This window comes from Nestor notabilis, unplaced genomic scaffold, assembly GCF_000696875.1.
Source record: "Nestor notabilis isolate BGI_N333 unplaced genomic scaffold, ASM69687v1 scaffold6942, whole genome shotgun sequence".
Classification (NCBI taxonomy): Eukaryota; Metazoa; Chordata; class Aves; order Psittaciformes; family Psittacidae; genus Nestor; species Nestor notabilis.
Window position 1 is genome coordinate 17,425 of NW_009917826.1, and position 14,802 is coordinate 32,226.

The 14,802-nt window shown below is 37.6% G+C and overlaps 1 protein-coding gene across 1 annotated transcript in view; it reads left to right on the forward strand.

The window, feature by feature from the left end:
- EPB41L5 (erythrocyte membrane protein band 4.1 like 5) overlaps window positions 1–14,802 on the forward strand; it is a gene marked incomplete at its 5' end in the record, with an annotated part of 47,672 nt that overhangs the window by 16,950 nt on the left and 15,920 nt on the right. The window contains 9 exon segments of the mRNA XM_010009423.1: window positions 1–90; window positions 496–583; window positions 1,200–1,288; window positions 2,457–2,526; window positions 3,211–3,380; window positions 4,499–4,605; window positions 5,288–5,315; window positions 7,682–7,724; window positions 8,728–8,843. The exon segment at window positions 1–90 is cut by the window's left edge and continues 29 nt beyond it. Of these exon segments, the coding sequence (XP_010007725.1) occupies window positions 1–90; window positions 496–583; window positions 1,200–1,288; window positions 2,457–2,526; window positions 3,211–3,380; window positions 4,499–4,605; window positions 5,288–5,315; window positions 7,682–7,724; window positions 8,728–8,843 (801 nt within the window).

Sequence of the window (14,802 nt, forward strand, 5' to 3'; positions counted from 1 at the left end):
TGTCCCTGAACTGGTGTCTGAGTTCAGGTTTGTTCCCACCCAGACCGAAGAGATGGAACTAGCCATTTTTGAGAAGTGGAAGGAGTGCAGGTACTAGATCTTCCAGTGCATGCTAACCAGCTGTTCGCACTGATTTTTCTGTGAGGGACTGTATTAAGAAGGTGTTGCTAATGCTGCTTCTGTGGTCCTGTTCAGAAACGTAATACTAATATCATTCTGTCATATTTTGTAAGAGGATGTAATGTGAAAAATGAAGCTTTTTGAAGGTCTGAGTTAAATGGTAAGGTGCAGCTTCTTGAAATGTAGTAATTTTTCAGCAGTGGTTTCAGATTAAAACTTAGAAAAGTGACATCGATATTCAAAGTAAACAAGTGTCAGCAGTGTTTAGATTTTTCACAGACTTGCAGGTAGTTCTTTTCTTCTTTTCTATATACCGGTTTTTGCTTTCTGTGCTTTTTTCAGGCATCTTACCTAACAGCAAACCATTTATTTCAGGGGGCAAACACCAGCACAGGCAGAAACTAACTACTTAAACAAAGCTAAGTGGCTGGAAATGTATGGTGTAGACATGCACATAGTCAAGGTATGTTTAACCACAGCTTGGTGACCTTTGGTAATGGTAATGTTAGCTTTGTCCTGCATTTCAACACTGTTTTTGCTGGGGGGTGTGGGGAGGGTGGGGGAATATTGTACTCATCTAAACTGTGTGACAAGTGATCTGGCTTTGCATCAGCGTTCTTCTTTATGGTATACTTTTCTAGAAGATGTAACTTTAGACTAAGCATATCTGCTCTGTGTTAAATACGTGATTGGTGTGGCAATATGTAGTACAGTTTGTATTTAGATTAAAAGCTACATGAAAATCATAACAATTAAGTTAAAACTGGCTGGGGTGCAGCTGAAGAACTACAAGTAAAAATAGATCCTGTGGAGAAGGAAGTGAGAGAAATACACAAGGAGGTCCTTATCAAACAAACAAATCAAGAAACTAATTTTCCACTTTAGTCAGCCTTATTGAGGGGTTGCAAATTAGAAAAATCCATTGCATAAGATCATTTAAACGCAAGAGTTTTGTTGTATAAAATAAGTAGATATACATTTAACTATAACACTGGGCAAATAAGCTACGCTACACTGGAGTAATTTGGATAAAGGGTCAAAGATCAAAATGAACATAATCTTTATTTTGTGGCAATTAGGCAAGAGATGGCAATGATTACAGCCTGGGACTAACACCTACAGGAGTTCTTGTCTTTGAAGGAGACACAAAGATTGGTTTGTTTTTCTGGTAAGCTCTTTGATTGTATGTTAAGATATATTTTAAATTTTTACTCTTTTGCTGCTTCTGCAGAAGCCTTACAGTTGAAAAAGAGTACAGAAAAGTACTAGTGCAGGTTTTGCACATACTGTCATCTGGGCAGGTTTTCATTAGAAAAAATGTCTCTTTGTGCCCAGTAAAGGGCAGAAATGTCTTGTCTCTTTCTGCCCATCAGTAAGGACTAATGAAAAACAAATAAACCCAAAACCAGATCTATATATAGTCAGGGGATATAGAGCTTCCTTTGTTTTTTATGAACATATTTGCTGCTTTATTTGTCAAGTACCTAAGGAATACCCCACAGTTTCTTAGAAGCATTGTGATGAAATTTTGCAGGGCTTTATATTGCATAAAACACAAGGTGAAAAACCTAGCTAGCATATGTGGAGCTGGGAACACAGGCATTCATGGATTCTTAAGTGCTTTATTCTCTTAATTCCCATCCAGTCTTTCAAAACTGTGTACAAAGAATAAGCAGGCAGATGATAAGGTGAGATTTCATCATATGACTAGTTATTTTGGGTTAACCAAGTCCAATTTTATAAACTTCTCAGAAGAACACTAACTTTTTAGCAGAAATATTATCTGTGTGTCTTGTCCCTCTACCATCAATTCTGGGTATTTTTTTGGTGAGCAGGGAGGGGTGGAAATGGTTGTGGTTTTGTGTCATGTCGTGCTTACATTCTGTTTGGCTGGGATTTTCTGAAACAGTTATCATAGGAATTGATCTGTGCTATATTGTACAGTGATTTTTATTTCTGTAATAAAGTAGTATTATTTTGGCCTGCCTTTGTGACTTTCTGAGTTCAGTTTCATGGGCTTGTGGAAGAGTAGGCAAGCAGGAGCATTTGGGTGCAGTTTGATTTCAGTTCAAGTAATTAATATTTTAAGTTCCAGTAGAATTACCTCTTTAGAAGTTGCTGACTTATTATCTTGAAGTTTCTAATTAAATGTTAAATGTTGTAGTGGTACATTGGTATCTGCGCTAAAATCAAGCCCTACTGCATAAATTTAAAACACCCAGAAAACCAGGAAAAAAAAAATCTGGTAGAAGGACTTGGATCAGCACATTGAACATACCTCTCAGTGAGTTACTAAGGTAGTTTGACATAACCTGCTTTTTCTGTTCGTCTTGCAGGCCAAAGATAACAAGGCTTGACTTCAAGAAGAACAAACTCACTCTAGTAGTTGTTGAAGATGATGAACAGGTAGATAACTGTCTGCTTAGTTGCATCTCAGTCTTATTATACAGTACTAGTTTACATACTCTGGTTTCCTTTAAGTTTTGAGAATTAACATGGATGCCTAGCAAGACTTTTGGTTGTTAGTTGGAGAGAGGAAGAGAATGAAGGGACTTAAGTATAAAATAAATAGGCTTAATTACTTTTATTCTCACCCTGTTCTTAAAAGGGGAATACCTCGTGAAACTAGTGTACACCAGATTATTTAGAAACAGGGTGCATTGTGCAAGAAAGTTTACGAAAGGGCTATGTACAGTGTTTAGGGGAATGAATTCCTTAAGCAGGTGCCAGAATTGTTCTCATAGGAAGAAATTGTTCAGAGCTGAAATAATAATGTGAGCATTGATAATTTGAGGAAATCAGATTTGAAAGTGAGACCATGTTAGCCTCATTGAGAAGTACTTTCCTGTTATAACAATGTCTTTAATTCGTATTTCTTCAGAGGTTTGACTTGTTAATTGTATGATCTCTAGCCCTTTCCAATTTCAGACAATCGAGCAGTTGTTCATTACAGCTTCTGGAAAGCTGTAAACATTTTAAACATTCATTTCAGTATTCATCAAAAACAATTTTTATTTGTCTTGCATTGAATTGTAGCTTTGACTTATTCAAACCCCTTGTAAATTGTCAGTGTGCTTTGTGTGCTTTAAGGGAAAGGAGCAGGAGCACACTTTTGTCTTTAGACTGGATCATCCCAAAGCCTGCAAACACTTGTGGAAATGTGCAGTGGAACATCATGCCTTCTTCCGGCTCCGAGGTCCTGTCCAAAAAAGCTCAAGTCGATCAGGCTTCATTCGGTTAGGATCCCGGTTCCGATACAGGTCAGTGTCACCTGTCATTTAGCACGTACCTTCTGTCATTTCTTGCTTATCTGAGATTATGCATGGAAACGGGAGAGAAGTTGGTATTCATTCACCTAGGACATAGAGAGCAGTGAAACTTGCAAACTGAGTCGCATTATTAGTTCTATTAAATCATATGGATTTCCCCCCTGTGTTTTTCTGATGTATCTTTAGGTGATTCTGGTCCAAAGGTTTCTCAAGGTTTATGTTCCTTACATAGCATATGTAGTACATTTGTTTTATAGGTCACTTCATCTTGAAAGCCCACCCTTTTTAAAACCTTATCATAGAGGACTGATGATTGACTTGCACAGGTGGGACATTGCAAGTCTTTTGACTCCTGAGTTTCCTGTGTGATGGTAGTGCTTCAGAAGCCTAAGATAACACCCATTCCATGTTAGGCACTACCAGAGCATGGACAGACTTCTCAATGGCTTGTGGTCTCAGACCAGTCTGCAGGATACTGTCTGTTGCCCCACTGGAGTTGGTGAGAACATATGGAAGGGGATGAGGTGCGACCCCAGGCAGTACGCGTGTACTTTGCTTCCATTTCCAGCAGCTGTAGCAATATGTCAGGTCTGCTGCAGGAAGGATCGATGGTACCAAGGAGTCAGCAGAACAGGAGGCTGCTACTGCTTTGGGGCAGACTCTGGCCAAATTTGGGGAAAAAAGACTTGTTTGGGAACAAGAGGATCTAAATGCTGGATTTTAGTCCTATTATCATCTTTCCTTATGACCTTTGGTAACATACCTTAAGCTTTACTCTCCTAGAATTTTTAACCTCTCCCAAACTGCATGGAATGTGATCACAGAAATATGTAAAGGGCAAATCTGATTTTTCATCAACTTTATGTTTTAAAGCATCATTGCTTCAGCCTTTTGTCGTGGGAAAATAGGGTGAAGATTAAGAAACTCTCTTTTTTGTGAAAGGTCTTTGGAGTTGTTAAGATCGGTATTATTTTAATAGAACTGAGGTCGGGTTATTAAGCTATGAATTCAAAATAGAAGTGTGATGTTTTAATGAGCAGTGTCTGTATTCTGTCATTAAAAGCAAGCCTTTTGTTTTATTGGTTTATATTTTTACATGGCATTGTTAGTGGGAAAACAGAGTATCAAACAACCAAGACCAACAAAGCCAGGAGATCAGCATCCTTTGAAAGAAGGCCCAGCAAGAGATACTCAAGACGAACACTGCAAATGAAAGGTAAAAGACCTTCTGTTCTGGGAAGTATAATCCACTGTGAGAATCAAGTAATCGTATCCTTCGAAAGTTCTGTGTAGGGATTCTTCTGTAGCTGTTTTCCCTTTTCTTGAGTTTTCAAAGTTAGTTTTCTTTGCCTTATTTGGGAGACCGTATGTATTTATCAGAAAATCTTTTGTCCAGAGCATGTCATCATAGCTTGCCTAGCAGGTAAAGCACCCATTAATATTGCACAATAGGCCTCTGCATGAAGATGGAAAACTTGGGTCCAGGGCACAGCAATATATTAATGATAATATTTGAAATTTATTAATCAAGTTTGAAATCTGGCAATGAGATTTTGTCATTGTTCTTAGGAGTTGCACTCTGTTGTCACAACCTTACAGAATGTGATACCTTTTCTCTTATTCTCACTTGCATAGGGTCAAGTGTCACCTCCATGCATACTTTTAGATATTTGTTTTTAAAACCAACTTTTTGGTTTGCCGTTCAGATTTTTTAATTGTATTTTTCTAATTTAGAATTTTGGGTTTTGCACATTCTACATGGGATACATGCAACTTTTGCTCTTTTAGTTGCCTACTTTTAGGTGGTGCAAGACTATTTTTATTAATAATATACTTGGTATTTAACCAATAACCTAATTATATGGTTGAATTTTAATTAACACTTTCTATTTTTGCAGCACATGCTGCTAAACCTGAAGAAACAAGGTAAGATGCATTCCAATACTTAAATTTCTCTTTGATGTTTGCCACCTGTACTTGAGCACGTGTCTGCAGGAGGAGGTTGTAATACTAGTTAAATGTAGAAAGTGCTAACCTCTTAACTGTGGTTTTGCTGTGGGTTTTGTGTTTGTTTGCTTTATACAAAACCTCCTGTTCAAAGCAAAGCTCCTGTATTGCTGTCACATAGAAGATTTTGCCAGACTAGCTTACTAGCAGGCAAAGAGGTTTTATGACTAGTAGTGATTCTTGCTGTATGTGAAGAGATTGGGTAAAAATGTGTGAGGGTGTCTTCTTTCCAAAATCTGGCTGTGTGACTGAAATACATAATTGAGTGAAGGTCAGACAGGGAAAATACAGTAAAATAAATATTCGAAATATATTGATGATTTTGTATTCTGTACTATACTTGCATTTATTTTTATATACTGAAGTATTTTATGTATTTATCCTAAATTATTCACAACAACATTGAGAGGGAGGCCTTTTGATTCTTTATTTCTATACCTAGAGTTTGCATGTGTAGGTTCATACTTGTTGTTGCAGTGTAAAATACTCATATGAATCTGAATCATACAGTTTTCAAACTCTTCCCTCAAGGAAGAGAGGAAATCATGCTCTAATGAATTAGCTGGTAGCAAAGGAACTAGGTCACTCAGTTCTGGTTCTGTCCTTTGCCCTAATAACTTGTGAACACTACAGTGATCAATTGCAACCAAATTCTTTTTTAAAAGTAGGTACTCATAGATGTTAAGCGTCAAGGCAGTCAGGAGCTGGGTGAGGAATGTAAGGAAGTAACATTTCAAAACTAAGGTGTAATACGGTCCTGTGTTTTGTATTTATAGCAGCAGGGTTGTTTCTCATGTGAGAGGGGGGAGAAAGTCTAGGAATTGTCTAAGGACAAGGCTGCAGTTACTTTAATAGAGGTCTGCCTTTGTGACCTCCTGTATTGTCTCTTTATAAAACGGGAAAATACTCTTCAAAACTGGTGACATTGAAGTGCTTAAAGTTCCTCTCATGCAAGATGTGACTGCCTGATTAATTAGTGCTATTCACGTGCTGTGTTGTGATGCCCTTCTCTGAGTTTCATGCTGCTGAGGTCATTCTGAGAGTGGGAAGAGAAACTTCATCTGCAGTTTCTCCTTCTGATAAGATGGCGGTCTTCTGATCTGTACCTAGGTGTGGCACTGTTATGTTAGTCTCCAGAGCAATCTACGCCATTTCTGAAACTCTACACTCGAGCGTTGGTAATTGAAATGCATCATTAAAGATGTATGTTGTTCCATTCCTTTGTTTTAACTCAGTACAGGGGAATGTGCTACCTACAAGGCATTCCTTAATATTCCTGTTAAATGTGCGCTATTCTGTGGTAACCTCCACATTCTCTCAATAAGGCAGGTGCAAAGTTGGGAAACAGGCAAGAAACAGGTTGTTTGCTCTTGACATGATGGTATTTAAGTAAAATAGTTCTAAAGAATTGCTGAAGTAGATAGAGAAATCTGTTGGGATTGCCAGCTTGCCAGGTTGGATAGTTATTGTGCGGACTGTAAATCAAAAGATTAATGGGTCATAGGAGACTGGAACCGTTTTTTTAAAATATTAGAAGTCTGGGAAAAAAGTTTGCTTTTCATGAGATTTATAATGCATAGTTATTGTTAATAATGCTATTATTAAAGGGTGTTAATGCTTTTAAGTCTCAAAAATGTGAAACTGTGAAATGTCTTTTGCAGATTCAGAAATAGGGATATGAAGTTTAATTTATTAAATATATTAAATATTTAGTAGTATGAAATTATTATTAATGCTGTGCTGAGCTGCTGTGCACATAATTTCGAATGACTGCTTTTAAGACTCGGAAGCAGTAATTCAGTCCATTAGAGATTGTATGCTGAAGAAACTGATGAATTTTTCTGATAAGCTTTATGATCTGAAACTTCTAATCAGAAGAGTCTTAGATGTAGAACAAATGTAGTATCTGTAGCATGTAGGTGAGGTTTTGACAATGTCACATTTTACTGAGTGTTTAAGTAAACCTATATTGGTTTTTCTTTAAAAGTGCTCCGCCCTACTGCTGAATCAGTCAGAGTTTCTAAACCAAACTGGTTTAGGAAAGGAAGAGGAAAAACTAAATGAACTACAGATAAACTACAGCTTGAACAAATTAAAAATAATATGATACTCTTAGTTTACCTAGAATGAGGCAACTGACCTAAACCAGAAGTTACTAAGGGTTCTTTTGAGAACAGTTAAGTACTTTGGAAAGGTCTTTGTTAGACTTCGTGTTTCTTTCTGAAAATCCTTACCATTCTGCCTTGTTAATCTAATTCTGATGTAAATTCATTTTTGTCTTTCAGTACTGCAAACAATGCAGTTATACACCAAACTAATGGATCACAAGTAAGGACTCTTCTCTTTTAAAAGACAGTTTTCCTGTAGTGCAACAGATTTGAGGATTTTTTTTTTATTCGTTCTTAAAATCCAGTGATTTTATTCCAGTTGAAAGTTACAAATGGTTAGCTACTAAATTGCGTGCCGAGAAATGACTACTAATTTACAAGAAAGATAATCAGTTAATTTAGTTGGAGTAAGAAAGATACTGCATGCTCCAGCACTATAAAAATTATGCTATTTATGGATACACAAAGTACCTTTGTGTGAGGGTTGTAACTATCCAAACCACATTAATTCTATGTCCTAAGTAACCTGAAAAAAAAAAAGGGTGGGGTAGGGTGTGTGCAACTCATCAGCACCTATGCTGATTCCTCGTTACAGTATTTTTTTAACTCTAAAAGGGGAATGCACCTGCAGATTTAAGAATACATTTTTAGCAAAAGTTCAGTGTTTTCTCAGTTTAAGAGGGAAATCAGAGACTCGTCCCTTTGCACACAGAATACTTTGTTTCACTGAAAAGAAATGTTAGCATGAAGTAATTCTCCTTCCGAGTATCAAAAAGCAGGACTTGGGGTTTGGAAAGACCCATGTCTCTTTGTGGTGCATACTGAGCCCAGCCTTTTGCCTTCTATGCAAAAGGAGTTGTTTTATTGTGAGCAGTTACTTTTCAAATGGCAGTCCAAAGGCTCACAACCCAAAGGTGCTGGCTGTTACTGCAAAAATTGCCATCACAGAAGGAAAACATTACTGCATGAATTTAAAAAGGACACAGCAGGCTATAGCTTCTTAGTGAAACTTTTGAGCAGCATTGGATTCATTATAGTCCCAGTATGCAGAACTGGAAAAGACTAGATGTAGGTATCCAGTGCTGTGGAAGTAAGGGAAGACAACAGCCTTGCTTTAGCTTGGTGCTTGAGGAGAAGTGATGACATGTTTTGCTACGTGTAATGTGTCATCGCTTCATTAATGTGTGTATAGTAACTTACTTGTTTATATTCTGTCTCCAAAGAGCTGGAATGCAAAGCCAAACCTACCTGTCCTAACAGCAGTTCCTTCTGCCCCAGTCTTAGTGGAAATAGAAAACCTCCCAAGGAGCCCAGGAGCCAGCCAGCAAGACAAGAAGTGGTACGTTCTGCTTTTCTGGGAAATTAATTCTGCTTGCTTATGCATGGTTCAGTTGGCTGTTTCTTTATCTGCACTTAAATAAGCTGCCATCCTTGTATCTTTAATGTAAGTTGACAGTCAAGTTAGTGATGATGCAGCTAATTTGTTGCTGTGAATGTAGGATGGGGAGGTGAGGACAACAGGCTTAGTCACTGCTAACCAAAAGAAAATTTCTCCAGGGGTAAAGAAATTATTAAATCAGCAACAGCATTTTTAAGTCTTGGAGAGAGCTCGGTCCTTCTCATTTGCCATAATACTCCTTGTAACCCTTTCCTTGGTATTACGGGGCCCAAGGACTTACCTTGATCCTTTACAAAATGCAGAACCTTGTAAACCACTATCCTTGTGAATTAGCTTTTGAACCTTGTGAAATGGGCAAGCTGACTTTTTTCATTATCTTGGATAGAATGGGAGCTTGAGGAAAATGACACAAGCAGAAGATAAGAGCTTTGATTTCATGTAATCAGACTATCTGTTTTATGATCGGATGCATCTCAAAATGAGGGTGATTTGTTTGAAGATAAATGTACATATAATTTATATGAAAGTAATTTTATATTGCAAAGGTATTTCAAAGCCAAAACTGACATATATCAACCCAGTACTTGTGCACATGTAGTCTTAACTTTTTCAGCTTCTTGTGCATTTGCAGCAGTATGGCTTCTCCTTGAAGGGTAATTCTGGCTTCTGGGAGGCTCCAGGAGCAGCAGTAGCAGTGATGAAATGGAGCAACACAAAAGCTCTTATCTTAAGCAGTTTCAGCCCTCAGAAGAAAGGTCCTTCTCCCATTGTCAGACATGTGAAACTACTTTGCTGCAGTATCTCTTAAAAGTATATGTTACCGGTTTCTAACAGTGCAGTGACAAATGTACTTCAGTTTAAAAGTCTTTAATCAATAAGATTTATGAATCTCATGGATTTTGGATTATAAGGGGGGTGGCAATTCTGCTTTGTGTTACGTTTTATTGAAGTTTCAATCAGAACATATGATCAATGCTGGTTTTTTTCTTTCTTTTGCCCTTGATTTATCTAGTATCTGAAATCTGTGCTTGTCTATGATGAGATCCTGTTGATTACTCGATTCCTTCCATGGTGGTGGGTGAAAGGTGGTGGTTTATATATTCTTCATCATTCTCAGTATGGTTTTGTTTTTATTCCTTTGGTCTAATTGAAAGATGTATGCTAGAAAATGGTACTTTCTTTGGTGCAAATGTTTGACTCTTGCTCCAAACAGCTCTTCTTGGGTGTCTTATTTGTACTAGTGTTCTTGCTAGTATTTGCAAGGCTTCTGTTGCTTATAAAATCCCACTGCTTTTGTCCAGAAGCAGAGGACTCTGTAGCCAGTCTGTTTCAGTTTTGGTCTTGGTATGCCTGTTTTAGGATTAAGAACTTGAGCCTGTCTGTCTTAATATTGTCAAGGAATCTAAGCTTACATGCCAGTTGCCGCAGTATGTGGCCTTTCTATAGAAGAGTGGGAGTGAATATAAAATACACCTGCTTGTAACACAAAACAGCATGCCATAAAGAAAACGAGCTTCTTGGCAATGGATGCATTTTAACTGAGAGCGTGCATGTGTTACGTTTCTTAGAGACATATCATCATTATTGAAGGCAGTTGTCTTCTGACAAAAAGGTTTTAATGTGTTCAGAGGTAACAATACTGCCTGTAATAAGGGGCAAATACATCTGTAGGAAGAAGACAACAGTTTGGAGCTGAGTCAGCAATTGAGCTACATTCTGGTTTCCTAGATGAGAAGTGGGGTTAGGTTAATATAATTACCAGAACATATGTATTTATTGCGGGGGCTGTGACTTGACTGTTGTGCCTTCAAGTCTTGGTGTCTCAATGCTGCTAACAAAATCTCTTTTCAACTGCTACTGTCTTTAATTGGCCTGTTTCTGCATGAGTTATCTTTACTTTCTGTCAGAAAAATAGTCTTCTTTTAGAGAGAGTTTGCCAAGGATTGTTGAGAACACCAAAATCTTTTGGACTGGGGATTTTTTAGATGGTTAGATTGAAGGGGTTTAGAAGTAGGGTCCCGACCTCATAAGTTTCTGTATGATGCTTGGCAGATGCCTGTATTGGCTACCTTGCAGCTTAGATTCCTTCCTAATGTCAATGTTTCCTTTAATTTGAAATGTTAACGCTGCAGCTGCCAACAGCAATTGTGCCAGATTGTAGAGAGTACTTTGCCAGATAGGAAGGATTTTAGGGTTTTTATTTTTTGTTTCTTTTTTCCATTCCCGTAAAACTGTCTGTACAGGAAAGCTGGTCTGCATGGTCTGGAACATTAACTGCAAGGCTGGAATGCCTAAAATATAATCACTGTCATTCTGACTTTAATCTTTGCTCAAGTAGCTGTTTCTATGCTGAGGTAGGACAGGAGACAAAGTTCTAATATTTTTTTCCTTGCTGTGGAATAAGTAGGGAATGTTTAATTTTTGTTTAATTTATTTTTTTGTTTGCTAGTGGATGTAGCTTTCACTTAACTACTTAAATTAGAAAAGCAGGTAAAATAATGTAACTGTTGAGGACTGGAGCCTTCAGTATTCACAGGTCAGTTCCTCAGCATATTTCACGAAAAAACAAATCTCTGAATTTACTCATGGGTGACCTTTCTATAAATTCTCTCTTTTCTAAAGGAGGACTATCCCTGAGCATTAATCATTTACTGCTGTTGTGAATCCTGCATGCTTTTCTGCTTCCTTGCTTTAACATGTGTCATCTTCCCACTCATGCGCTGGCTGCTTGGCTGCTCTGGCAGGGCTGGGACTGTTAAACCAGGCTTTCTGGATCATGAGAAGGTGGAATTTGAGCTGGGACTCTCCAGGACCTCTCTAGATGAACAGCAATAGTGCTTCCACTTTGTTTAGATCTGGGTCATTGAATAACAAATTTACACTGAATTGAAGGAGTAAGCTTGTTTTAGGAATTTCTTTGCTTGATTAGTTTATGATTATTTGATACCTGACTGTACCTTGCATCAGCCTCTCCTAAAACATACCAGTGAAGATCCTAGTACAACATGGACAATAGTTAACAATTGATTATCCATTTTTTAAAGTCTGTTAAAATTCATCTGTTTCAGTCAATTTCTTATCCCTGCTGCTGTGGAGATGCTTGTGCCTAAAGCCTTACAGCTTTATGCCTCCAGCTAAGGGCTCCTCATAAAAATATTTTTTCAAAACACTGTTTCAAGTGATTAGTGTTCTTCCCTGCTCCTTTTCCTCGCTTTTGGAGGGCTTTATTCCAGCTGTGGTATAGACTGGCCATAGCTGTGCACAGGATTTCTATGGTTTTGATTTTAGGAACTAAAAATTTAAAATTTACAAACCATCATGCCCCCCCCATATGTAAAATTAGAAAGCAAGGTCTTAGTTTGTATTGTGATCTTCTTAAAAAATTGTTCTTTTCCCAACTAAATGTATATTAATTAAGTATAGCTACAGTCAGCTTCTTCAATATTATTTAGTCCCTTAGTAACCCAAACTGTGAATTTGTGTGTGCTCTACTCTTTGCTCCCACACAATAATGCTCACTCTCCTCAGTTTCTATTTCCTTCTTTTTTTTTTTCTCCTTTTTTTTTTTAACTTGCATTAGAATCTGCATTTTCCAGTGACTTTGAAAACTATGCCTGATTCAGGTGTACATTTAGAGCTGCCACTTAAACCCTTTCAGCTTCCTGCAAATAAAATGCGCTGTATACATGGGAGGTCTGTTTCTCCATCATGTTATCTTCTTCCATCTATAAAATGCGCATGGTTCTTGCTCAGTTTTGTGAAGTGCTTTGAAATATGAAGTGCTTTTCGTTTGGTAAGTGTAGACAATGTATACATGGGATTGCTTAACTTGTTTCAGACTTGTTTAAAAATGTGCATGGTACTGAGCAGAAAAGGGGTTTATTCGACAGTGTCGTCATGTACACATATCTTTGCATGTCTCCTTCCCTCAGTATTTACCTTCCAGCAATGCCCGTTTTCCTTGCCTTTTTGCATTAATCTTCTTGTCTTTACCTATGTGTTACTTTTCTGCCCTCTTCCTCATCCATACCTATTTGCTAATTGTGCCCCCTCCCGCTCCTCAATAATCCAGGCCCTTTGATGCTACCGACCGCTGTCACCGTGGTGGAAGCCCGTGGGATGCGTGGGCCCCGCCGAGGACCCGCGCTGCGGAGGGACAGTACACCGCTTTTGTCCATGAGCGCAATGTGAAGAATGCAGGAATTCATAGCGGTGCTGGGACCTATGCTGTCCAAACCACTATGACCAGTCTCTGAGACGTGAGCCTTTCTGGAGCTTGAGGCTGCTGTCTAGCACAGGCTGGGAAAATATGTTTTGAGCTGTCTCTAAGATAAGGACGACGGACCCAAGGCTGACTCTAGAAGGGGAAAAAAGCTTTTTATTACAAAGGCTCTGAATGTCGTGCTGTTGGTATTTAGTCTTTAAAGAAAAAAATAACATATAGACCAGAAGCTGCCCATCACTCTTAGATTAAAAAGAGTATATCTACATCTTTTTAATTGTGCTAAGGTTTTTCTTACTCATGGAAAGATTAATATTTTATTTTCAGGTGGGTTTAACTTCGAGTGCCATGCAGGAAGTCAGATTCACAATAATGCAACATGTGGAACTAGTGGGTTATAAGATGGTTTAAAAACGTCTCAGAGAGGTAGAGGATAGAACTGCCCCTTCTTTTGAACCATGATTATTTAAAAATCTCTAAGATAAATGGTTGATCTAAAAACTAACCTTTCTTCCTTTTTTTTTTTTTTTTTTTTTTTTAACAAGTCCTCTTCTGAAAAATATTCTTTGGAAACAGAATAGAATTATTTTAATTTTTTAAGAATAAAATTATCAGAACTTCTGAAAAGGCAAAGAGTTATTTCTTTTTCTTTTTTTTTTCTTTCTACAGAACTTACTTTTTTTTTTTTTCTGCTGTGCTCCAGTTGAAAAGAAACCAAAATATTTCCTGACAAACACCAGTCCTACCATACGATTCATGAGGTTAATAATTAAGTCAGAGGTTAATTCTCCAGCTTCATGGCTCGTTGGTGTTCTTGGGGGCCATTAACAATGTGAAGAACTACCTGTACTGTTGAACACACTGTGTTTTCTAAAGTTAGATGCTTTTAAATTCCAATATTATTTTCCTACTTAAAAAAAAAAAAAAGGAAAAGTTGTGGTAGAGTGCTTTTAAAATTCACTTATACTGGGCTCTTAGAATAGAGAGGTTTGGAATTATTTTAATATTGTTTAAATAAGTTTCAAATTGCCACAGAAACCAGAAATACAAAAGACTAGTTTTAAGATATCCAGCCCTGAAAAACCAAGAGAGCAAGTCTCAGCCAGGACATAACTTAATATTGCATGAGATGTTTTGGCCTACTCACCCTTGTATCTGACAGGGGAAAGAGACTGCTAATGAAATTTGAGTCTGATTTACAGCTCTGCTGAAAAAAAGAAAGTAAATAAGAAGGGTATGCAGGCTACGTATTAAAGATCTGCAGGATCTGCAGAGATGATTAGAACAATCTATGGGGCTGGGTTTAGTTTTAGATTTTGCAAGATGAATGTTGTGAACTTTTGAAGCAAAGCAAAAACTATTTGCTTATTGTTTATAAAGTTGCATAGGAGTATGCGAATGAAAACAGGTATTTTTATCTTATAATTTCTGTGTAGATGAGGGAGAAGCAGCAACTAATTTGAGTGGAGGAATTTGGGATAGTTTTGTATTTAAAATGCAAGAGCATTGTTGCAATAACAAGTCACTGGTTTATTGCAGAGCTTTAAGTTCAGATGTACTTATGTAGTAGTCAGGCCACTAGAAGTAATGGTGGACTCATCAGGTATAGAAATTCTGTGTAACTGTCATAGAAGTAAAGAATAATTGAGATCGGAACATGCCTCTAGAGATCCTCTG